Source organism: Populus nigra, chromosome 1 (assembly GCF_951802175.1).
Source record: "Populus nigra chromosome 1, ddPopNigr1.1, whole genome shotgun sequence".
Classification (NCBI taxonomy): domain Eukaryota; kingdom Viridiplantae; phylum Streptophyta; class Magnoliopsida; order Malpighiales; family Salicaceae; genus Populus; species Populus nigra.
In genome coordinates this window covers 42,636,043-42,661,739 of record NC_084852.1, presented here as the reverse complement: position 1 = coordinate 42,661,739, position 25,697 = coordinate 42,636,043, and the positions used below count along the sequence as shown (strand labels likewise).

Here is a 25,697-nt window from a genome sequence, read left to right as displayed (position 1 = left end):
AGGATTCATATCACTAAATAAAGTATCTTAAAAGATGTATTAAATAATATTTAATAAAAACTCTATGACAAAACCATTACTTTTCTTTTTACCAATTTGTCTTGGTTTTGTTTCAAGATTGATTTCCACAAATTTTCCTTAGAAAGGTTGAATCTTTTTATTATTGTTGTTGTTGTTTCATGTTTATTTAATTTAGTGTTTTTTATTAAATAACATGACGTGTAAGTTACAGTTGGCATAGTCTAATTATTTTTAATATATTATTTCAAAATAATTTATTTGATGATATAGGTGCTGTGTGAATATAAAAGTTATTTTATAAATAAAACATATTTAATGCTACATATACATGAATATCTAATATCAAAACTTGACGAAAGAACGTTATTGGGAGAACGAGATAAATTTAGAGAACAAGGACAAAATTGAACTAATTCAAACAACATAAAAGTTGATAAATCAAATTAAAAACGCAAGTAAAAATAAGTTATTGACACAAACATGAGAATAAGTTTAATCTTGAAATTTCAATGCTCAATTTCTCACTAAAAGCCTCAAAATATGGCATTCTATATATATCCTTAAATGTTTCTTTATCTTTTTCCGGGGGGTTATAGGTTTTTTCCTTTTTTATATCCAAATAGGAGGAAAACCTTTACAAATAATATTAAAATTGATTATTGATATATCTTTACATGGCATTAATTGTTGATGTGAGTAACATGTGCTTATGAAAAAAAGACTCTACGATCAATTTATACATGATTTAATATTGAGATCATTTTTAATTGTAGTTTATTTTATTAAAGATTATTTTTATTTTATTTTTAAATTTTTATTATCCTCAGGTTTTTTCTGTCAAATTTTATCCTTATTTTTTTTTTTGCAAGTTTCTTTTATTAGTATTTTTATATGATTTCATACTTCAAAATTAATTTTTTTAACAGTTAAGTTTCTTTATTGAACTCAGATTAAAGATTTCACAAGTTATAAATTTTAGATATTAGATTATATTTAAGAGGTTCATCTAGGTTTGTTTGATTTTTTTCCCCTTATTTTGAGCTTATTTTCCTGCTTATTTTTCTTATTTTTAATCTTTTTCTTATTTTTTGGATTTGATTATATTGGGTTAACCCTCTATAATTGTTTTCAATTTCACCCATATTATTTTTTAATCTATAATTAATCTATCAAATTACAAATGTTTTTCAATTTTCATGCTCTATGATTTTTTAAACTTTCAAATTTGATACTCATTATTTTAATTACTATTTATTTTTTTTGTATGTTTTTTTTTCAAATTTCATCCTCCTTAACTGTTTTTCTCTCAAATTTTATCATTTTTTCTAATGAGTTGCAACAAGTTGATTATTTTGTTTGGTCCATGATTAAATGAGTTGCGAGTTTTTAAAATTAGACCAGGTTTAAAAGGTTCACTTGGTTTTCTTAGTTTTTTTCTTTTTCTAAGCTGATTTTTTTTTTGAAATCTTACTTTATTTTTATTTTTTATGGTTTTTCTCCTATTAAATTAGCATTGGGTTGTTTGATAATCCATATAGATTCATATATAGTTCTTTTTATTTTTTCATTATTTTTTAGTTTATTTATTATTATTATTATTTTATATTATTTAAATTGTAACTTGAATCAATAACTCGAGAATTGGATTTTTTTTAGCCTAGCACTTTTTTTTATGTAAAAACCATATATTGAGCCGCGGTGAAGCACATACAACATATGTAGTTATTAACTAAAGTTGCACACGAGGAGAGACCAGGAGAAAAGAGGGTAGCATATGCTTGCTCCAAACAGGATATTATAGACTCATGATGAGTGTTTGTCTTTGTAGTTTAATTTACTTTTAAAAAAAAAATTAAGAAAAATATCAAATTGTTATTTTTTATATATATATTTTTTATAATTTTAATATATTGATATAAAAAATAAAAAAAAATTAAAAAAATTATTATAATATATTTATAACAAAAAAATACTTTTAAAAAGCATTTTACACCACATTATTAAATACACACTTAAACATTAAGTTTCTAAATTACTCGTAGATCGAGTAAAAGAGATTCGATCTTTGTTAGGTTTTTTATGATCTCATGCGCGTGTGATTTGCTCTCTTTAAATAAAAAAAAAGGACAAAAATAATTAATAAGTTATTACAACTAAAAAAACAAATATCACAATGTGTTTGCGCTAAGTAGCACAATCAATTAAAACTCAATAAATTGTGCTACTTTCAATAGTTCAATTCTACACTACCAGGAGGAGTGCAACTCTTAAAAATTAGGGAAAAAATAAAGATTGTGCTGCAGGGTGTACCACAACACTCACAATTATTTCATTTTATAATTATCTATTGGGTGACTCAGTAGTAAGAGTTTGGGATTAAAGAGTTTGTTTTTCCTGTGATCTCAGGTTCGAGCCCTGTAGTTTTTAATATGATGACCACTAGAGATTTACATAGTCATTAACTTTAGAACTCGTGGGATTAATCGAGATACGCATAAGTTGGCTCGGACACCCACGTTAATAATTGAAAAAAATACCTCATTTCATGCCTATTTTGACACAAATAGGTATTTTATTCATTTATCTCAAAATTTGCACCATTTAATGGTTGCACTACTTAAGAATTACCTAGTAGCATAATCTTTATATTTATTTATTTTCTATTTTTAAAAGCTATGCTACTCTTAGTAGCAGAACCAGCTCTTTATTTTTTAAAAAAATTGTGCTGCTAAACATTCAAGGGTGTGTGTGTGTAGACACACACACACACACAACCTAATAAAAAAAAAAACTAAAAAGGTTGCGCTGCTAGTAGTGAAATAACCAATACACAATTTCACTACTAGCAGTGCAACCTTTTTAGTTTTTTTTTAAGGTTGTGTATTGGTTCTACAACAATACTAATTATTTTTTATTTTTTTCTATATCGTTTATTAATTATTTTTGCTGCAGTGCTATTTAAGAGGAAAAAAGAAAATCTCCATTCAGAGCATGAATTATAAATGTTTTTAATACTTCTTTTATTCGATAATGAAGTTATTCTTATAACAGATTGTAAATTAATTGAGACTAATTTTTTTCGAGCATCCCTTATATCAATATGATTTTCTCATGATAATTTAATAAATTCCAATCACTTACAACACTAGAATCATACATTATTGCTCTCATTTTGTGATATGTGCTATTTTTATGCTAGTTTTTACATATAAAAATAAATAAATTTAATTCTCTAATCAAATCAAACATATACTGATCACTTTAAATAAAAACAATTCAAGGAATTTACGAGAATTCTACTCACATGCTTTAAATTTAAAGTTGATAACTAAGAAATAGAATCATGATAGGGAAAAAGAGAGCAAAAGATCGTTCTTTTTTAACTTCTCCGAACATTTAATTCATTTTTTTTCTTTACTTCCTAAAATGTTGAGACAGGGAGAGAGGGGGGGGGAGAGAGAGAGAGAGAACGAAAGAGGTTAGCCGGCTACAAAGCCGAGCAGAGCTTGAAGTGCAGCTGAGGATAGGAGTGAGAGTGTATACTGGAATATAAAGAAAGGGGGGAAAAATTAAGGACAATTTATCCGGCACGAGAAGAAACAGAAAAGCAAAATGTCCTCGCGCTGCAAAAAGCCAAGACGCGTGGCAGAGAAGGCTTTAAATGTGTAAGACTTTTTAAACACACACAAAGCTCTGACTTCTGTGTAATAAATAGAAAGGAAAGATTTTGATTTTTTCTTAGTTTTGAAATAATTTTTATTTTTATAATTTTAGATTGTTTTGATATTTAAAATATAAAAATATATTATTTTAATATATTTTGAAGTAAAAAATATTTTAAAAATTAATTTCTATCCACTAGCACATAATAGGGTTGTAGGCATGAGATCATATGTGATTTCGAACTTTACAATTTGAAATTGTGAAATTTTGTTTTTAAAATTTTTTTTATTTGAAAAAAATATTAAATTAATAATTTTTAAATGTTTTAAATAATTTTAATATATTAAAATTAAAAATAAAAATATTACTGTAATGTATTTTTAATTGAAAAATATTTTCAAGATACATGCTGGACTATTTTACCAAAAACACATTTAAATAGAATGCAATTATAAGCCGCACCGCAAAATCTGAAGTGGTGATCTAGAGCAACTTCATGTGCTTTTGACGCATAATTCCTTGTTTATTCACTTCCTTGTATTTGCTTGAGATAGTTAAAAGCCTAGATTTCAACAATTCCTTTCTCGGTTGATATTGTTAAGTTTATTCATTAATATTTTTTTTTTGTTTTGTTTTGTCTAATAATAACGATGTTCTGAGAGGGATTGACTAGAGATTAAATATGGTCGACCACTCCTCTTATACTATTTTTTTTTTATTTTCTTTTCTTTTCTCGTACGCCGAGAACAAGTCACCCCCGACATTAAATGTACCATAAATCAATAAGCTAACCAGTGGAGTTTGGGGAGAGCTTACATAACTCCTGTTGACCATATTTGTATATTCGTAGTATACAAAAATTTTAAAAACTTAATTAGTCTCACTTTTTTGGTTAAATCAGTGAAGATTATATATATATATATATATATATATATATATATATATATATATATATATATATATATATATATAAGGTTAATTTCTTTAGGTTCTTGCGTGTTTGGGGTTGTGGTGGCGGTAGCGATTTAAAGTATTTTTCACTTAGAAATATATTAAAATAAAATTTTTTTATTTTAAAAAAATTATTTTTAACATTAACATTATATATTTATTGTTTTAACTTCGAGGCGGAGACATGACAAATCACTCATGGTCAACCTCAATTTAATATAAAAATCACAATTCAGGTCATGGAAACGACCATAACAATGCGTGGCACCTTTTTTCTCACATTGGTGGTGCTGACAATAAGTTTTCCTTCTATTTCTTTTCTTCTCTTTTTATCTCTTCTCCCCTTGAATTCTGCAGCCTTTTGTTGTTTTCTTCCTTTAAGGGATTATTTTTTCCATTTGTCAATTATAGTCCCTTTAGTTTTGGTCTCTCAAAAAATAAAAAAACCTCGAACAATATTGTGCATAATCAAGTCCAAGTCAAATGATAGATTAGGTTTTTATTGGGCTTGGTTGGATGGAATTCGGGCTTAAATCAAAGATTATGTGGAGAATTATAAACTAAATTGAAAGAAAAAGGCTTGAACTCACGTGGTATAAAACTCGTGACTCAATTGATTGGTTCTTACAATTAGGGGCTAAAGATTAAAAAAAAAAGGCAAAAAAAATGGGTTTTTATGCATCAAAATGCAAGAAGACTTGTTGTGTTATAGCGATGCATGCAATGACCTCGCCTTCAAAGGTTGTCTTCTGCGGTGTCTTTGAATGCGTCATGATGACTTGTTCTATGAACATGTGGTGGCTGTTTCTCCTCGTGGTGGCGTTAGCGATCGGTTTTTCTTCTTTCTTTTTTTTTTCCTTTCTTTTTTCCTCTTGAATTCGGTAGCTTTTTGTTTTTTTCCTCCAAGGGATTGATTTTTTTCCATTTATCAATTATAGTCCCTTGAGTTTTGATCTCTCAAGAAACAAAAAATTATAGTCCATTTATCAATCATGAATAAAATAAATATAAAAGGATCAAATGAAAAAAAAAAGAAAAAAGAAGCATTCCTTGAACCCGCAGCGTCAATGAGTCTGTTTCACGGTAATTGAAATAGTGGATTGCCTAGCCCCATTAGTTTTTGTTAATACCATGAGTGCATTATTGTCATTACGGCATAGGCCAACCTTTACTTGGACTAAAATTTCAAAATATGAGGAATTTCACAGCTGTAAAATACGGTAAGGCCAAGGAAAGCCCTCAACTTTGCTCTGCAGCTATAAATACACCAACTTGGACCCAACCACAAACCACTCTAACCCAAAAACCTTCTTTGAAATACTTCCCCCAAAAAAATCCGACGCCCTCTTCTTCTCTCAAAGCCGAATTACTTTTGTTTCACCATCGCCAATCTGCTCTTCATCAAACACTTTACTATTCCGTTTGCCCATTAAAGCTCAAGCCTTAAGCTTTCTCTTCATCTCTCAAAACCCCTTCATTGTTTTCTAGCAAGACCGTTTCTTTTTTACTATGATCTCATTTTTCTTTTGAAAACCAATATTTTGAAGGAAAAGGGACGGTTTTTAGTGCCCATTTTACTTCTCTTTTATTTTCTCTCTGTTTCCTCTGTTTTCCGTTCTAAAAGTTTCAGATAATCATGGAAAGAATGCAAGAAAACAACTTTTCTTTTGCATTTAACAACACAACTGATATTGGTTCCTCACTGTCACAACTTATATTGGCAGGAGGGACCAACACTTTGGATTCAATTTTCTCGTATTGCCAAGCAGCAAGTACTCTTACTAGTCCAGCTTTTGAGCCTTTAGGCTCTTCAGTCTATCTCCGCCAGAGAGATCTATTGCAAAAATTCAGTGAAGAAAACAGAACAAACACTTCCTTTTCTCACAATTGGCTACCAAACCCTCTTCAAAACCCTGTGCACACCAGCAATTATTTGGCTCCGATCAAGAAGAAACTATACAGAGGAGTCAGGCAGAGGCATTGGGGCAAATGGGTTGCTGAAATTAGACTCCCTCAAAACAGAATGAGAGTCTGGTTAGGTACCTATGACACAGCAGAAGCTGCAGCTTATGCTTATGATCGTGCAGCTTATAAACTTAGAGGTGAATATGCAAGATTGAATTTTCCAAATCTAAAAGATCCTACTGAGCTAGGATTTAAAGACTGTACAAGATTGGATGTTTTGAAGAGTACCGTAGATGCCAAGATTCAAGCAATTTGTCAGAAGGTTAAAAAAGAGAGGGCTAAAAAGAATGCAGGAAAGAAGAGCAATGTTGATGGTAAAAGCACAGAAAGTCAAAAACCAGTGAAGGTAGATTCAAATTCATCAACACCATCACCGTCGTCGTCGTCGTCGTCGCCGCCGCCTTTGCTTTCGGGCAATAATTGGGGTTGTAGTGAATTGGTGTCGCCTGCTGTTTCTGAAGAGGGGCTTTGGAAGTGTGAGAGTTCTTCTCCTTCTGTGTCTACAGATTGTCCTGTAATGGTGCCACAAGATTCGGAATTCGAAGGCTGTTCCCTTGCAAGAATGCCATCTTATGATCCTGAGTTAATTTGGGACGTTCTTGCAAATTAAGTATCATTTCTGTTACCAATCTAAATTAGGGACGGATGATTATTAATTTGGAGAAACATTTGCTCTTTGTATCTCTGGATGTTTTCTTAGTGCAAAATGTAAATGGTAGTTGCTATCTAAGTATGCTATCTCTATTTACTGTCTTTTTTTCTTTTTTTTTTGTAGGATTGTTGGAGCTTGTTCTAGTTCAGGTAAAAAGAATTCTTAATATGGCCGTACTATTGTGGACTTTGTTTTTGTATGAAGGCAATTTTAGGGCTATCTCTTGGCAGAGTACCAAAGTGGGTATTGTAAGAGAGAGTTTGGCATCTACTGTTGTTTATATAATAGCAGTTTTGTCATATGATTATATTTTGAGTTTTGAATGGATTTTACAGCTTCCCCTTGTTGCTAATTTAGACAGTAACCCTCTTGCTAATAAAGAGAGGCTTCTTGTGGTTATAGTTCGGCCTCTTGTTTTCTTATGAAGGCATTTGTTGCATATTCCCGTGCTCCACAATTGGTTATTGCAAAGCCTGGGTAACATTAGTTGTTGCAAGCAACGAATTAGGGTGTGTTTTTAATTTTTAAAGTATTTTTTATTTAAAAATATATTTAAATAATTTATTTAAAATTTATTTTTAATATTAGCATATCAAAATATTCTAAAATTACTATATAAAAAAATTTAAAACAAAAAAAAAATTTAAATTTTAACTAAAAAACAACCTCAATACCTAGCAATTATATTCGTAGTTCTTTACTACTTTCCCTTGTCTTACTCTATACTAATTTAGGTGCTTTTCAAATAATAATCGATGAAGTGAACTTTTCATGGATGAATAGGATTGAGGGATACAAATCAAAAGGGGAATAGATTACCCATGTATTTTGTGTGATAAATTGTTCTTTTCTATATGACGAGGAGCTTGTCTTTTCAATGATTAAGTGGTATTGGATCGTTATTGGGAATAGCAGTCGAAGATAACTGTTATTGATTGTTTCAATAATCATCTCTGTATTTAATTAATTTGTTTAGAAGGTCAATTTAAAGTTTTTAAAAAGAATAGTTCATTGTAGACATGCTAGAATTTTATTTTTTATATATCTAGTATTGTTAAAAAATTTCAATAAAAAAATTTTAATTATATTTTAAAAAACAATTAAATATAGTCGTAATTTATTAGAGGTTTTATTCGAAGTTAATTTAGAGTTAATTACAATTTTATTTAGTATTCTTTGAAGGTCTATTATTGACTAATACTTATTTTTATCACTAATACTAATATTATATTGGTTTATTTATTGGTATTTAAATCACCGATTGAATTCTTAACGGTTCCAAAATTATCGATGAGACACTAATCGTGACATGTAATTTTCATTAGGGTGATATTTATGCCAATAAAAATATAGCTTTTACATTGAAAAAATATTCCATGGTTGTAAATCAATTTTCGGATTGTGTTTACAACATGATTAATTATCGACAAGAATGGCGAATAAATTTCAACTTCGTCCAAATAAAAGTGTCCCAACTTGTATAACAAGCCACGTAAATGGGTATGAATCCGTAAGTACATCCATTAATTTGTTGTGTTAGAACTTATAAAAACCTGAATATTCCGTTACAAATGGTATGTCGACGAAAAACATATATTTTATCTTAAAAAAGGGAAAAAATATTATTTATATATATTGTATCAAAACTGTCTCTTAACGATTACGAAATGTTGATTTATTTTACTTAATGCATCGTATACGTATCTTGTAAACTTGAATACACTACAGCATAGTATAATTTTTAAGTAGATATAGAAATTGCCTTGCACAGATCCATTTCTTGTGCTTTATTCTTGTTTCCCGTGATCCAGTTTGGGACAGTAAGATTCATAATGCTTCAATAATGGAGTGAACTGATTGTAAGACAACGTACAATCTACCCAAAAAAAAGAAAGTATCTGATAGGCACAGAGGATTTAAAAACTAAAATCTGCAACGACCAATAGGATGCATTAATGTCGGGAGACAACTCCGTACCAAACAAGGAAGAAAAAAGGAACGCAGGGAGCCAAGTTTGATCGGATGAGAACACTTGGTTGGATCACAGGTACAGGAGATTTTAAATTTGCTTTGACAAATCAACGGGTATAGGGGAACCACGTGTCCCCGATGAAGCTAGAAATAACACCAGTTACCTGACGTGTTTTATCATGAAAACGAGCTCGGCCACATTTTGTAGTTCATCTTCCATGCTTCTTAATGGCGAGAAGGTTGTTTGAGAAATGGCTATATAAGAAACGACAGAACACACACACACAGAGACACATGCTAGTCCAGTCGCTGTTCAGAAATGACAACAAAATGTAAACACGGTTCTGTGCAGCATCATCCTTTGTGGCATCACATGGTAGTTGGATACCGGTGGAAAACGACGGCAAAACTTCAGTCAATAAAAAAACAAAATTTACACGAGTCCTTAGTTTGGCGGTGTGTTTTTTTTTTTTGTTGGATCATGGAGATGAATTTAACTCAACATGTAAGAAGTTAGCCTGATAAAATCCTTAATTACCCATTAAAAAAAGAAGCTAAATCTTGAGATTGAAGAAAACGAACAAACTGTAATTAATTGAGGTTGGCCTGGGACAATTCAGCTGCTTTCTATTCGGATATAAAGGAAGGCCCAGAAAGTAATAATTACCAAGAAAGGTATGCACATGCATTGGATGAACAATCACCCTGGAACTTCCAAGATGATGGAAACTGGAGGGAGCTTCTTCAGATCATTGAAGCCGCATGCTGTGTGCGTCTGCAGGGGGTCACAAATATTCAATGAAATTGATCTCTGAATATTTCTGATGAGCAAGCAATCGATCCAACCCCAGCCGTTTTGATTTTTATTTTTTTGAGATAGCCTCACGCAAATAATTGAAATTCCAACTCAGAATCAATATGGTAAAATCTAGTGCGGTAGAGGGATTCAATTCACAACGGTTTGGTCTGTAGGAACAAGTAAACGGTTTGGTATCTGAATTTTTCTTATGAGCAACTCTTGTAATTAATTTTAGTTATTTTTTATTTTTTTATTTTAAAAAATCATTTGATTGGAAATAACTTTTAATTTTAATTAAGAATTTGTTAATTACAGAATTGAGTCAAGTTTTGCTTTAATTAAAAGTCAGTTTCTTTAAACTATTAACCTATTAAACTATAACTTTCCAAAATCGTTGTAACAGGTAACTATCAACTGATCAAAGTAAAATAATAATAAAAAAAAACTTGTACTCCACATAATATTTCAATTGTAGGTTGTTGCGTTTAAAACTATAGGATGCTATTTTCAGAAAGTATATTATTTTTCTAAATTAAGTATTCAAGTAAACTTTTTGAGAGATTATTATATATTTCTAGATCTATATATAATAACGCGATACTTAGATAACTAGATAGTTATCATAATATATTTCAAAGGAATAATAGTTTATAAATATCTAATAATTTTATATCTCTCTACTTGAAAATCTTTACACAAATGAGTGCTGTAAATTAACTCACTTTCATTCAATCGATGGGCATTGGATGTCAATCTTGCTGGTTAATAAAGTTAATTTTGCGTATAACAAAACTGAAGAAATGAGGATTTTATAAATCCTAAAGTTATAGTTAAACTAATTAGAAAATTAAGGAATAAAAAAAAAATCTAAAAGAATACCCTTTGTATCTAATTTGTGTCAAAGAACCATCTCAACCCAATAATTTAAGTTTTTGGGTTGAATTGGTTCTTTGACATGGTATCAAAACCTTGATGACTAAGCGATCACGAGTTCAAATATCACGATTCCCATTTATTTGATAAAAATTAAACACAAGATAATATGTACCCGTGCAATTTCAAGCACAAAGGGCTTTCACTTGAGGAGGTGTTATTAAAAAATAATATAAATCATATTCTGAACCTCACTTAATAGTTTAAACTTTTAGATTGAATTGATTCTTTAATAATTTGTGCACAAAAATGACAACTAATTCCAACAAGATGATCCCATGTATAAATAGGTTTGGAAAAGGTGCTTATACAAGCTTGTAAAAGGCGCTTGTAAACTTCCAGCTTGATTTTACTATCAAATTAAAATTTTGGTCTCTTCATCAACAAACTCGTTTGGATTTTTTATTGGATTTGGATATATGATCTATAAATATACCTACTAGACGTAGTGGCTTATCATCACCATAAGAATAAATATATGAAAAATTGAAAGCTTTTGAAATATAAATATTATTTGGAAAATTAACAATATAAACATTGTCATAACCCAATTTTGGCCCATTAGCTTTTAATTTAATTTTTACAGGGTTTAAAATGTAAAATTAAAAGATCAGAGACTTATTTCGATGAAAAGTGTGATTTGTCAACTTGCGTGAAAATTAAGGACTATAATGTGCTTTTGTCATTCTATCCTTATCTTTGAGATAATCCTTACTTTCAAAATGATCATTATCTTCAAGATAATCCTTACTTTCAAGATAATGAAAGTTGTCTGATTTCAAATTCGATTCTAATTTGAATTTAAAAAAAGAGAATGAGTTTGATTGAGACTTTACTTCTTACAAGTGATAGGACTTTTACACTATAAATATTGATCCCAGTCTATGCGAAAAAAAAAGGGAGAGGATTAGAGAGAAACCCTAAAAGAGAAGAAAACTCAGGAGAAGGCCGTTACTCAAAACCCTACAAAAAAATTATAAAAAAGAAATTTTTTTTTTAAAAAAAGAGGGGGCGCGGCCAAATCCTAGACTAGCTGCCGCTGCCCCCTCCCCCGGCTTCTTTACTCCTCTTCTTCCCCAGTCACCAAAAACAGCCAGAGCAAGCCCTCCGTGGCTTTTCTTTTCCTCTCTAGCTTGAGACCAAAACTGCCACCACGCCAGCCTTGGCCTCTCCTCTGAGCAACAGCGACATTCCCAGCCATGGTAGCCGAAAGGGAATGCCCCCTTACAGTGCAACGGACCAAATCATCAGCTCTTCCTCACGTCAACAACAGCATCTCATCGAGTCTACGAGTTACTTCTTCCTCAGGCTGACAGTTCCGTTAGCAGTCCACCAGCGCGACTTCTTTCTGTTCCACTCGTTCTCCAAAGCATCGTGACCCTCGCCAAACGACGGCTCTCCTTCAACAATGCGAATAGCAACTGCCTATTCGTCTCCTGTGTGTTAGCTGTTGTTTTCAGCAGCTGTGGACCACAGCCACAGCAATAAGCTTCCTTTCTTCGGTCCAGCACTCCGAGTAGGCCAGGTCTCCATCTTCAGCAACAACTGCACCAGAACCTGAGCTCTCCAGAGGAGAACCACAATAGAGGACCAAAACAGAGGAGAAAGAAGGGAAGCGGAAGAAAACTGAGAAAACTAGTGGACGGACAAAGGAAACCAGAGAACAAAACATGAGGTACAACACAAGGGGGCCAAACGAAGAATATAAACACAAATGCAGAGAGACAATTACAGGGAGAGAACAGGCGACCCAAGAAAGTGAAAGATGAGGAGAAGCAGAGGAGGGAGGAGGAACCGAGGGATCCAAAGCAAGCCACTGTCTTCAACTTCACCTCCCTGCATCAGGTAAGTTCTTCATTTCCCTTTGCTTTGCAATTATAATTGCATGGGTACTATACATAGGCCAATTTAATTCTCTACTTACCAGTTTGTGCATGCACGTGTGAAGTTTAGTCCTAGAAAAAAATAAAAAAAAACAGAAAAATAAAAATAAAAATAAAAATGTGTATGCATGAATAAAAATAATGTAAATTTATTGGTTTATTCACTGACGCCAGAGCCAGGAATAAAAATACCGGTTTAAATTTATATTATTTTTATTCATTGTATTTTATTTTATTTAGCTAGAAATATAAAAAATATTTGCATTTGTAAAAAATAAATTTATTATTATTTATTTATTCACTGGCACCAGAGTCAGGAATAAAATAAAATATTGATCTAATTTATTTTATAGCTACGTAATATTTACCAACGCCAGAGTTGGAAATATTCGTAGTTGAATATTCACTGGCGCCAGAGTCGGAAATATTATAAGCAAATTTTCATAACATAAACTAATAAACATTTAGCAATTTAAGACGAAACTAGCAATGCAGCCTGCCTTAGGCAGGACGTTTAAGGGGTGATAATATCTTCCATTTTACGTAACCAGTCCTGAACCATAAAATCTTTGTTGACCAGTTAGGGTTCCTAGTGACTATAATACTAGGTGGCGACTCCTTAAACAAAGATCATTCACCATTCAAGAACAGGATGCCAGAAATCCATTCTTTTCCAAAGATTTAATTTTTAAGGCCGCCACGATGTCCGGGTGTGACAGAATGGCGACTCCACTGGGGAATAATGGACTAAGCTTTGCCTTTTGTTTGCCAATTGCTATAATGTTTGTTACGTTGTGTTTATTTGTTTATTTTTTCCTGCATTTTACTGCTTTAGCATGCATCCTTGTTTATATTGCCATGCATCACGTTAAAAGCACACACCTTACAACCTAGGATAAGTGGGGGAGTAACGGTACCCCAATGGCTTTAGCCTGGGCAAGACTCGTGAAACTATCCAACTCTCGCTTGATTGTTTACTTGGAAGTGGTTGATATGCCAAACTGATATTACTCAGGGCCTTTATCTTCACACTACTTGTAAGCCTCATATCAACCTTTTCAAGGATGATCACTGAGCATGCGAGAGACCCATTTGAAACTAGATAATGACCAACCCCTTGATGCACTCAACAATTAGGATCTTCCTATTAGGTTGTCATCTCGTGAATGGCGTGCCCGCATTTCATACACATTTTTAATTGACTCAACATTTTTGCATAAATTGCATAATTTACATTTACAGGTTGAAATATAGGTTCCCCATTGAAACCTACATATAATAATCATTTGAGAAAAAAAGACAAATAGAAAACGAAGAAAGGGCCCAGTTGGAAGCCCAACATCAAAAAAAGGTGGACAATCTTAAAGAAGAAGTCGCAAGGCTTACTAGTCTACTCGAGCAAGCCTTAAGAGATAAATCCGGAAAAACAACACTTACAGCTCAGCTTGAACCTATGCTCGTGAATCCTTTCAATCCACAGAATCTGGGGGAAATGGGTTGTCATCTGATTTTCAACAAGCCATGCATTTTCAACCATCATCCCCCACGACAATGTCGTTTACCATTGATTCTACAGAGAAGGAATCTCAAAAGGGCAAGAGGGTAAAAGAAGATGGTATGAACAAATTAGTTGCCTTAGAGCAAAGGTTGAGAGCATTGGAGGGAATTCGCTTATATGATCCTATAAAGGCTGTTGAGATGTGTTTGGTGCCCAACATTGTCATTCCTAAAAAGTTTAGAGTGCCAGAATTTGTCAAATATACGGGAACTCAATGCCCTATAACTCATCTTGAAGCATACTGCAACAAAATGGTCGAGGTGGTTGATGATGAGAAACTGTTGATTCATTTCTTACAAGATAGTTTGAGTGACACTGCACTCACTTGGTATATGCGGTTGGACAATACCAAGGTTAAAAAATGGAAGGACTTAGTTAATGCCTTCATGAGACAATATAAGTTCAATATAGACGTGGGCCTTGATCGGTTAAGCTTGCAAGCTATGGAGAAGAACAACAAAGAGTCCATAAGAGAATACGCCCGGAGATGGAGTGAGGTAGTTGCGCAAGTTAATCCTCCCATATTGGAAAAAGAGATGATCAGTTTATTTTCCAACACCTTTAAATCTCCGTACTTTGAATACTTGGTTAGAAGCTTTGCACAACATTTCACTGATCTGGTTGTTATAGCTGAGAGGATTGAACAAGCCATTGGGTTAGGTAAGATTGCTAACCCAACTGAGAAAAACAGTTTCACTGAAAAAAGAAAGGACATTGAAGGTGGTTGTCAAGGCATTTATCGTTCATATAGCTAATTACTTCACGCCAACTCTCAGAAATCAATTATCTTGAAGATAAAGCTATGGTGATATTAGGTCAAGAATGATCCACATATGACTTCAATTGACTGCTGAAAAGATGCCCTTGTTAAGGAGAATGAATGATTCCAGAAATTCCAATTAATGATTGCTAAATGTTTAGCCCCTTTTATGTTATCATGTCAGTATTCATAGCTCAAGATGTTGTCATAAGTTCTTTGTTATTGAACTTATTTTCCAAAGTTTCAATGAAAATAATGAGTTTGTCATTCAATCGTGTTTACGACCAAGCATTATCATTTTTCTGAGAGAGTTTTCTTATAAAGACTCACAAACACATCTTTGAAGCCTTGTGCGATCTCATAGACGCAATTTGTCTCTTTTACCAAAATCAGTTTCCTTATTGGAGTTTTGAAAAAAATTGATCTTGCATTTTGATTCCGAAAATAATTTGATGTTTATTCAAAAACCATATTTTTAACATTCTACTTGTAGAATGACAAGTGAATCAAGCAACTCCATCATTGAGGTGACTAAATTATAAACAAAAAAAAATGAATAAACACCCTTACCCCACGACTCTTGAATCATGTGTTTTTAAATGTATGAATAATGGTATGTAGTGAACTTGTTGCTCATGACCCTTGAAATGCATCTTTGCAAAGACCAAACCATCACACTAGATGAGGTTAAAGTTTATTGATCTTAACTGCTTGCGCTTGAAATGAGGAAAGGCCATCTTTGTTATTCCTTTCACATTTTGAAATAAGTACATCCCTTGCGATCCCTTTTTGAGCCTGAATAATTTTTCTTTCATGAAAAAATCCCGACTAGAATCACACCCCACACTGGGGCAAGTGAAATTTCAATGATCAAGAAAGATAATAAAGCCGTGAGAAAGCTAAAAGGCAAAAGAGCCCAAGAAACTCAAATGTTAGGGGGCATGCCCAAATCACAAGAAAAAGTGATAACCAAGATAAAGTGAGTATGCTCTAGCAAAGCAATGAAAAAGAAAAAAGAAAAAAAAGGGCAAATCAAAGAAGAGCGGCAAAAGAAAATATGAATGACGTCAAGAGTCAAACTGTTGATAGTGATCTCCAGTCTTTGAAACCCTGAAACACTATTTGAGCCTTATGAATCCTTTTCTTTCATAGCCAAAAACCACAGCCTATGTTACGTGCCTGTAGAAGTCCTTTTTAATCAAGCAAGCAAGCAATCTAGAATAATAAACAATGCTCTCAAAATGCAAAGAATATTTTTTTCATAAGATTCATGATATCAAGAATAAACTACTCATTATTATTCATGCTGATAAAAATAAATGTTCAAAGAGACAAGTTTTTTCTTATACAAAACCTCGAGCTTTTTCTCGAGCCCTTCACTTCGAAACAAAAGGTCATCTCATAACATATTTTCACCGAAGACCTCGTTGCCAAACACAAGAGCAAATAATCTCTTTTTCAAGAAAGAAAATAACCAAGGAGTTGCAAGATTTCAAAAGCAAATTGTTTTAGACTCGCATTGAAATAATTTTTGTTTTCAAAATGCAAGATCAAGATTTCAAGATTCATTCTAGACCCATACTTCTTCACCAAACTAAAAAGGAGAGAAATGAGAGATTGGTCTATTAAAACCATTATTTGTCTAAGTCGATGACAGAGCACATTTAGGGGGCAATGACTAGTACAAGGGGGCAACATTGTGTTTAAGGAAAATCTATCATTCCTTACAACAAGACAAGGGAGCATTTTGGTTTACGAAAGACAGTTTGATCCTTTCTGCTAGTGACACTGAATGTTTTTAGCAATGAGACGAAGGGTAATGAATGTTCCTCTCAAATTATTTGATGAGTCAGAAAATCTTTACCAAGCAAGTGGGTCACGATGAGCAGCATAAAGGCTGAGTTGTGGAAACAAATCTGGAAAAAGACTTATATCGAAACTAGCAATGCAGCCTGTCTTAGGCAAGACGTTTAAGGGGTGATAATATCTTCTCTTTTACGTAACCAGTCCCGAACCATAGAATCTATGTTGACCAGTTAGGATTCCTAGTGACCATAATACTAGGTGGCGACTCCTTAAACAAAGATCATTCCCCATTCAAGAACAGGATGCCAGAAATCCGTTCTTTTCCAAATATTTAATTTTTAAAGCCGCCGCGATGTCCGAGTGTAACAAACATTATCACTGAAATGTTGCAAAGTCTATATTTCTTATATTGTAGCTTGCTATATATCCCTACTAGAAATCTTTTCTTGTATGGAAACACCATCATCATATCTCTTTTCTTGAACACAACAATGTTTATCGATAGTCTATTTGTATATAGTATTGGTTTGCTGTAATTTATGTCTCATATTTGCTTGTAAAATAATCATGTTCTAAATAATACAATAATGTTTATCGATATGCTTTATCTGTTGCATTTTGTGAATTTTATATATGCAAGTGCAACATCCCACTACTTTGATTTAACATCACATATAATTTGAATCATATTACTAAGTGTTGAATTTAGTGACTCCATTTTTTTATTTATATGTTAATGTTTCATGCTGTTAAAATTTAATGATGAATCATATATTTTTTTATATTTTTCACTAAAAGTAATTAAGAAATTTATCGTCCCTATAAAAAATAATGGTTTGAGAAACCCATGAAAACGAACAACTTTCTTAAAAAATAATTAGCAATTATAGAAGCATCATCTATCTTATTATAAAGAATAAAATACTTCATCTTTGAAAACTTGTCAACTAAAACAAATATAAGATCTATTCTCTTCTCTTCGTAAAGGATAATCCAAACACAAAATTCATAGACAAACCCTCCCATATATTTTTAAGAATAGGTAAAGGTATATATAAACCTATATTTTATATTTTCTTTTTAGTGTTTTCACAAATATATCTTTTTTTAAATGTGTTCATGAATATAGTTAGGTCGAGTCTGAGTCCATAATTAAATCCAACTCAACTTTTAATATTTTATAAATTATAAACTCGATCCATTCATTTTTTTTAGACCTAAACAAGTTGGATATATAAGGTTGGGTTAAATATTTTATAGATATTACATATATTCATGTGTTGAACTTATATTACTAATTTTCATAGGTTCATACTTAGTGGCAAACCTACAACATGGAATATAGGTGTCATTGCACCCCTAATATTAGATATAGTTTTCATATCTTGTATCATTATTAAATTCTAATTACCTCCTTCCCTTCCTTTTCGTAAAAAAAAAACTTTTTTTTGTTACATTAATGAAATCTAAAAGAAAACTTACTAACAAAAATTTAAAGTTGAAATATTTCTAAATAAAATAAAAATAAAAGTTAAATCTATGATCAAATATAAAGACAAAAGGAATATAAGGTATACAGGTGGACTAGGTTGGTCAGGTTTTAAAAATTTCAACCTATTACCTGACCCGTGATATCTATTTTTTAGGTTTTTTTACGTATTATCATATGTAATATTTATATTATTTGATTTTAAGAGATCAAATTGGGTTAAATAATACAAATATTATAGATATGGTGGTTTTTTTAAACACCCCTCCTCTTCTTTTTTTTGCATAAACTTACAAATAACTTATTTTAATAGAGGTTAGGAGGACCTCTCATTAAAAATGGCAATAGTCTTCTCTCGGTTAAGTGACTAGCCCAAACTCTTCCTTTCAGAGTTTCAAGTCTAGAATTACCTTTTCTTTCAATAAAGAATGAAGAATGCAAAGTTGATAACCTCATATCAAGAACCCATCATTAATGAGTAAGTTCTGAGTCTTCTGACACTTTTCTCACAACTCGCTCAAATCTTAATCATGTCCATAAAAGTTTTTCAAGCAATAAAATCCATTAATCTCTCCTCTTAAAGTAATTAGCGAGGTTTCCTTTATACTTAAAGTATTAATAATCTTATTTTAAACCCCTCCTTCATGCATAATTTTAAATACAAATTGTTGAAGGTAAGTCACCCTCTCGTATGCAAATCATTACTAGTTTTTTTTCTGACCATGTAGAAATTTTAGTGCTTTATAATCAAAATACAACACAAATCTTTTTTCCATATATTCCACTTTAACCTTTAGAATCCTAAAAATAACATCAAACACCATATCATATTTAACCATTTTAATCTAACATCACTCAATTTCTCATTAAAAAAGACATTGCTAGCTCTCTCTTTAGGCAATATCTTTGCTTTGAAATATATATTCCTCCCCTTACGAGTGAAAATAGCGTCTGCACTCCAATTTTATTGTGGACTGCTAGTCTCAACCCTCTCATAAATCTTGAAACATGCTAATCTTTTGTCTCTTGTAGGTGATTACTTTTTGCTAGCTTATAAAATTCAATAGTATACTCATGAAATAATTTATTTTGGAGCAAATAATTTTTTTTTTAGTTTAATGTGGGTGTTCGAACCAGCTTGCGCTCACCTCGACTAATCCCACGGGCCCTGAAGTTAACGACCATGTAAGCCTCCAGTAACCATCATATGAGCAACCACAGGGCACGAACCTGAGACCACAGAGGGAGCAAACCTCTTGATCCCAAGCTCTTACCACTGTGGCACCACCTAGATGGTTAAAACTGTAGTATTTAGAAACATGGTTAAAACTGTATTTTAATGAGTAGTATTTGGAAACATGGTTAAAACTGTATTTAAAAAAAAAATTGTTTAAAAATAATTTTTGTATATTTTCAGATTGTTTTGATATGTTGATATTAAAATAATATTTAAAAAATAAAAAATATTATTTCAATATATTTATAAAAAATATTTTAAACTGTAATTATTACCACAACACTGTAATAGCCTTTTAATTTAAGTTCGGGTACATTAGAGAATTCTAATTGTACTTCTATCCTCTCTCTTTTTTCCTGTGGGTACCATATACTTATTGTAGTTCATGTACTTTGCATGTCTCTTAATTGGAAGAATAAAGTCAAATGGCATCTTTTTAGGATTACATGCAGGAAATAAACAGTGTTTTCGTAGAAAACAAAATGTAAAATGAGCGTGGATTGATTGGCACGAATTTATACTTATTTCCCCTGCCTTGTGAGCGTTGCTGCGGCGAAGAACAGTCAAACTGCGGATTTGTTTGTAATTGTATTGTTGTTGGTGATTTAAAGTATTTTTTATTTAAAAATAAATTAAAATAAAATTTTTTATAAAAAAAATTTATTTTTGATATTAACATATTAAAATAATAAAATATAAAAAAAATTATTTTAAACAAAAAATAAAAAAAATATAATTTTTAAAAATATAATTTATACCAAGTTACCAAAGAAGGAAACGAATTTAATGTTTCCATGGAAAGAAAGCTCGTTATTTTCCCTTAATAAAATCTAGAAAACAAATAAAAAATGTTTGCTTGCTAGCAAAGCTATCCCGAGGAATATTCCTGGGAATAAAAGGCTGCAAGTTGCATCAATTGGGATCTGAAATTATTGATATTATCCGGTCCTCTCTGAGCTTCTAAACACACTGAGCTCCATCCTCTTCGAAAACTAGTTTAGAAACAGCTCTTAATTATGGAAGATTAGCATGCTTTCCATCTTATTGTTCAAGGTCTAGCTCAAGATCAAGTGGTTCTTTTGTTTTAGATTCCCCCCATAAATGACAAATCTTTAAATAAATGGAAAGAATAATAATAAGTAAATTTAAGAATATCACTTAATCTAGTAATAATTACCACCCGGTTTGGAAGGGTCAATTTGGTAACATGAGACTTGACTTTGAAATAAGAATTAGCATTCAGGAACGAGTTATTACCATTTCCTTACCAAATCAAATACTTACTATTATTTAACACAAAATAAAAAGTATTCGATAGAATTATATATAACAAGTTAGGTTTGGATTGGATTTAATATCATTCATTATCTATCAAATAAGATAATTATCAAAAAAAATATATATTAATTGAGATTAGTTTTGTCAATACACATTAAATTCAAAATAAGTTGTCATTCTTACCGAATTTAGGTATGATAAATGAAATTTTTAAAAATTAAAATAATATTTTTTTTATATTATTCTTTTAAAAAATCAAATATTGGTTTTGCTTAGATACCCCAACCCCAGTCTAGTATTTAGCTAGGTTGACTCTCAGGTCGGGTTTTATAGCTACGGACTTGGCTGTCAAATGAAAAGGGCAATAAATTCTTTAAGGACTAAAACGTTACGTCTTCAAAAAAGAGAGACTAAAATGTAGAAAGTACAAACAAAGGAAAACAACACTAAAAAATAGGCAACTTGCCTATTTATTACTTTTTTATTTTTTAAAATAAATAAATAATAATAATACTAATAATCAAGTAGTAGTAAACGATGAGATGAGAAGAAGCTCTGGACCTTTCGCTATTGGAGGAGCTGCCAATGGCGGTGCGCTTTGTCCTTATCTTCTTCTGCTGAAACCACCACCACCACCACCACCACCACCACCGGCTGCGGCGATCTTTTAACCTTTAAAGATGGTGACAAATGATTATGTGACGATTGCGAATGGAATGATGGAAGATGAGTTTATAAAAAGACATCATAAACATGATGTTAAAGAACATCAGTGTAGTTCTTCTCTTGTTAAACACATTAAAGCTCCTGTTCCTCTTGTAAACACCGGCTCCTTTGTCTCTGTCTCTGTTTTTTTAATGGTTAAAGTTAATGTTTAGTGTTTTTTTTAGATCTGAGAACATTTAAGATTGTTTATATTGTTCATTGGATTTATTTATGGTTCTATTTTGTTCAGATTTTAGTTTTAGGGCATGTTTGGATGAGTTTTTGTTTAAAGATAAATGATCTTATATGTTATTTAAATAAGTCTGTAGCATGTTTTTTCTTTCTTTTAAGTGATAAATCGATTCAAACTTGAAGCTATGATTGAAATTGGTTCAGTTTTTGGATTTATAAGAAGGAGGTCATTACTTGTCTGCGTTGTTACTTACTTTAAAGGTTGAAAGTTTGTGTAAATTGTTGTGTTTCGATCAATTTGTGCTAAAACAATGAAAAATTGTGGAGTTTTAATGAATTTGTTCCGAAGCTGAAGCTATGAAGAATATTTACTTTTTTCGTGATCATTTAAAATTCAAAATTTGTGTAATGGCGGGTAGAAATGGCATTACCGCTTCTTATGTTATGGCTTACATGATTTGATTTCTATGGAGAGGATGAAAATGTCTTGATAATTTTATGCCTGTGTGAATTATTGGTGGTGTTTGCATGATCAGGTGTGGTCTTTGGTGAGGAGATTTGATCAACCACAGAAGTATAAGCCATTTGTAAGCAGGTGCATTGCGCAGGGTGACCTTCAGATTGGAAGTGTTAGAGAGGTGAACGTTAAGTCTGGACTTCCAGCTACTACTAGTACTGAACGTTTGGAGCTATTAGATGACGATGAGCATATTTTTGGTATGAAGATTGTTGGTGGAGATCATAGACTCAAGGTACATTTTTCTTTGTTCATTCAACTGTCTTGCATAAGCATGAGCTGGATTGTGTTCGATGAAGCAATTTTAAGTATTGAAAGTTCAGCAAATTCAAATAATCACATGTGTGTTGGTGGGAGCTGAATCTTAGATTAATCTGACAAGATTAGACTGGTTGCATGATGTGGATAGCATTGCATAAACCATGCCTATATAGTTTGTGTGGCTGGTCTACCTTGTTTTTTTTTTTTTGGATTCGAGAAAACCTCATTCCCCCGGAAAGCGCATTTTGTGGGCTCAGGTGAGTGAGTAAAACCCCGGCTGTCCCAGGCTCTTACAAAAGGTGCACGCCCTGACTCGAACTCGAAACCTGCTGTGCAGATCTCAAACGCTTTACCACCACGCTACGCCCCATGGGGACTGGTCTACCTTGTTGTTAATGCGGTTTTGCTAAAAATGTTATAATATGGTTTTTGGTCATTGCAGTTGCTGATGCAGTTTTGCTCTGAATTCTAGCATCATGTTCTAAGGTTATTTGCCACATTACAAAATAACCTGTAAAACTTGTGTCACAATTTGGCTGGATATATTTTGTTGAGTAATTTTTGTGTTAAGTTACATGAATTGAGAATCGAACTTTACTGTACCATTGGGGCTCTGAGTTTGAATTTCAGGTTAAGATTTAACTACATGAAAATTTGAAAGCTTCTGAAGAGTAATGTCATCGTAAACAAGATTACATACAATGTGATTGATCTACCATCATTGATCGGTTTTAGAAACTAGGTTATTCAATTTGTATGATTGATAAACAAGATCTTGCTTGGTGACTAGCTATGCATTTCTAGAATTCACACTTGAGGTTGCTAGATTTATTTCTATGATTTGAGCAACTTGTTGGTCTTTTATCCTCTCATGCCATCCTTACCATTTTGTTCTGTCGGCTAAAAACGCTTCACTCTCATTGGTGGTCTAATATTTTACAGAACTATTCGTCCATTGTTACTGTTCATCCAAAGGTCATTGATGGGCGACCAGGTACGTTGGTGATCGAGTCATTTGTGGTGGATGTGCCTGATGGAAATACCAAGGATGAAACATGTTACTTTGTTGAGGCCCTGATCAAGTGCAACCTGAAGTCACTGGCTGATGTGTCAGAGCGTTTGGCTGTGCAAGGCCGGACAGAACCCATTGACAGAACGTAAGTATGTGGGGGCTGATTCCTGGTGTAGAGAATGTAGGTGGAAACGTAAGGTTTTCATTGCCAAAGAACGGAGAGTTTGGCATCCAAGAGGCGAAGTCACTTTTCTTTTCCTTACACTTTTGTTCAATCTCATTGCACTATTTGGATATCTTTTGTCTATACTAGTGGGCAAGCTCATCTACTGCTTATATAGGATTCCTAAACAAAACCAACACGCCAGATTGTCTTTTGTTCTTGTTCAGTGCTTTAATAATGTGGTATGTATTCACATCTGATTGTAAATATGCGTGCACGATGACACAATCGAACATTAGAATGTTTGTTTTGCATTTGATCAACTACTTCTAATCCTTTTTTCTGGCTCGTTGGTTTATGCATCTCTGTGTCACACTCATGGGTGAGTCTCCACTCAACCTAGTTACAGTTATCGACCTGTTTATGTTAGGCATGACCATAGACTGCCCATAGAAACCAGAACCCAGAATGATAAGTTCACATTCTGCTCTCATCCTGAGTGCTAGTGCATGATAAAACTTTCAGGTTTCAAGCTGCGAATTGAGCACACGGTTAATCCTTGATAGGGCCTCTTTTTGAAAAAGTTGCTAGTGACCAAAGCCCAAATGAGATGACTGTCGATAAGGTTTAAGCTTTCTTCTATTACTCTGATGTGGGATTGAAGATGTTGAAGCTCTTGAGATTGAGCGTCCTTCGGTAGGACAATTGCCTTGTGCATTTGCGGCCGTACTACAATTGCTTCCGCAGAACTAGTAGAGGTGGAAATTATGTCGTTCTTGGAAAATAGATGCCCCTGTAAGTCCAAAGTCCAAACTCCAAAGCCATAAGGCACTAGTGTTACTGAACATGGCTCGATAAGGACAGAAATCTGTGTTATTGGTGAGCCCATGAGCCTGGTCTTCTGTAACAGCGTAGCCTTGGATGTCCACTCGTCCGAGCTTTATATAAAGCTGTAAAGGTGCAAAACTGGATAAAGAAATTTAGAAAACGACGACAAGACGGCAAAAAAGAGAGAGGCAAGTGACCGCAGAAGCATGAAAGAGATGAGAAGTGGAGCTGGACTGTGCGCCACCATTAGAAGTATTTTAAATTATCAGCTTGTAATTTTTCCCTCATGTTAAGCATATAAGAGTAACGTTTTGTCAAAAACACAAGTGCATACACCGAAAAAGAAAAGGAGAGAACAGAGGTTCAGCTTGTAGATTACACGTAAAATTGTACAGGGATCTATCTTAGAAATCAAAAGGAGTCTCAAGCAAGTTGCAAATTTCCCAATTTGGTCGGCTGTTCATCAACACAGGACAGAGTTCCCTTTTTCTCCCAACCTTCAGTGTAGAGATGGTCAGAAGTTTTTTATGGATAGCTATTATTTCGAATTAGATATAGATTAGATAGGTGGCCTACGGCGTAAAAATGTGAGATTAGTTATTGAATTGAATATATTTAATAAGTTTTGTTAATTTAATAATATAATTAGAAAATAAAATATTAATAATAAATAAAATGAAAAAAAAAACAATTACGATTCAATACAAAAAAGAAACGCTTACTAATATTATTAAAACATATATTTACAATATTCTTAAAACATCTCAATTATCTTATTTGTTAATAAAGTAAAAATTAAATGAGAATAAGATAATTGTATAGAAAGAAAAGTTAAAAATAATAATAAAAAAAAGTAATTAATTTGAGTATGTCTGAATCAGCACATAGGTGAATTCTTAAAAATACATTCTCTAAAGGAACTGGACATGATATTTTTTTATTATCCGGCTTGAATAGAAATCAAACCAAATCTATAACATAGTCGTGAGATTAGGATAATCTTGTGGAAAGCAAACTGAATAAAATCATAAAGCTCAATTTTCAAACCAACCT

The 25,697-nt window shown here is 32.4% G+C and overlaps 2 protein-coding genes across 2 annotated transcripts; both read left to right on the top strand.

Moving 5' to 3' along the window:
* The first annotated feature begins 5,916 nt into the window (after positions 1-5,916).
* LOC133702726 (ethylene-responsive transcription factor ERF061-like) lies at positions 5,917-7,586 on the top strand. The gene has a single exon (XM_062127064.1). It carries the CDS (start codon positions 6,272-6,274, stop codon positions 7,208-7,210), a length of 939 nt encoding a protein of 312 aa, XP_061983048.1. The 5' UTR covers positions 5,917-6,271; the 3' UTR covers positions 7,211-7,586.
* Positions 7,587-21,471: 13,885 nt separating this feature from the next.
* Positions 21,472-24,139, top strand: LOC133678852 (abscisic acid receptor PYL8-like). Its single transcript, XM_062101366.1, has 3 exons — positions 21,472-21,784; positions 22,400-22,615; positions 23,584-24,139. The coding sequence occupies exons 1-3, from the start codon at positions 21,647-21,649 to the stop codon at positions 23,800-23,802; spliced, it is 573 nt and encodes a 190-aa protein (XP_061957350.1). The 5' UTR covers positions 21,472-21,646; the 3' UTR covers positions 23,803-24,139.
* The last annotated feature ends 1,558 nt before the right edge of the window (positions 24,140-25,697 follow it).

What these genes read in the sequence shown, in the direction of transcription:
- LOC133702726 (XM_062127064.1), top strand. Translation starts at nt 6,272, where the DNA reads ATGGAAAGAATGCAAGAAAACAACTTTTCTTTTGCATTTAACAACACA.
- LOC133678852 (XM_062101366.1), top strand. Translation starts at nt 21,647, where the DNA reads ATGGTGACAAATGATTATGTGACGATTGCGAATGGAATGATGGAAGAT. An exon ending in TTAAAGCTCCTGTTCCTCTT is followed by an intron (nt 21,785 to 22,399) that starts GTAAACACCGGC and finishes TTGCATGATCAG; the next exon opens with GTGTGGTCTTTGGTGAGGAG. An exon ending in GTGGAGATCATAGACTCAAG is followed by an intron (nt 22,616 to 23,583) that starts GTACATTTTTCT and finishes AATATTTTACAG; the next exon opens with AACTATTCGTCCATTGTTAC.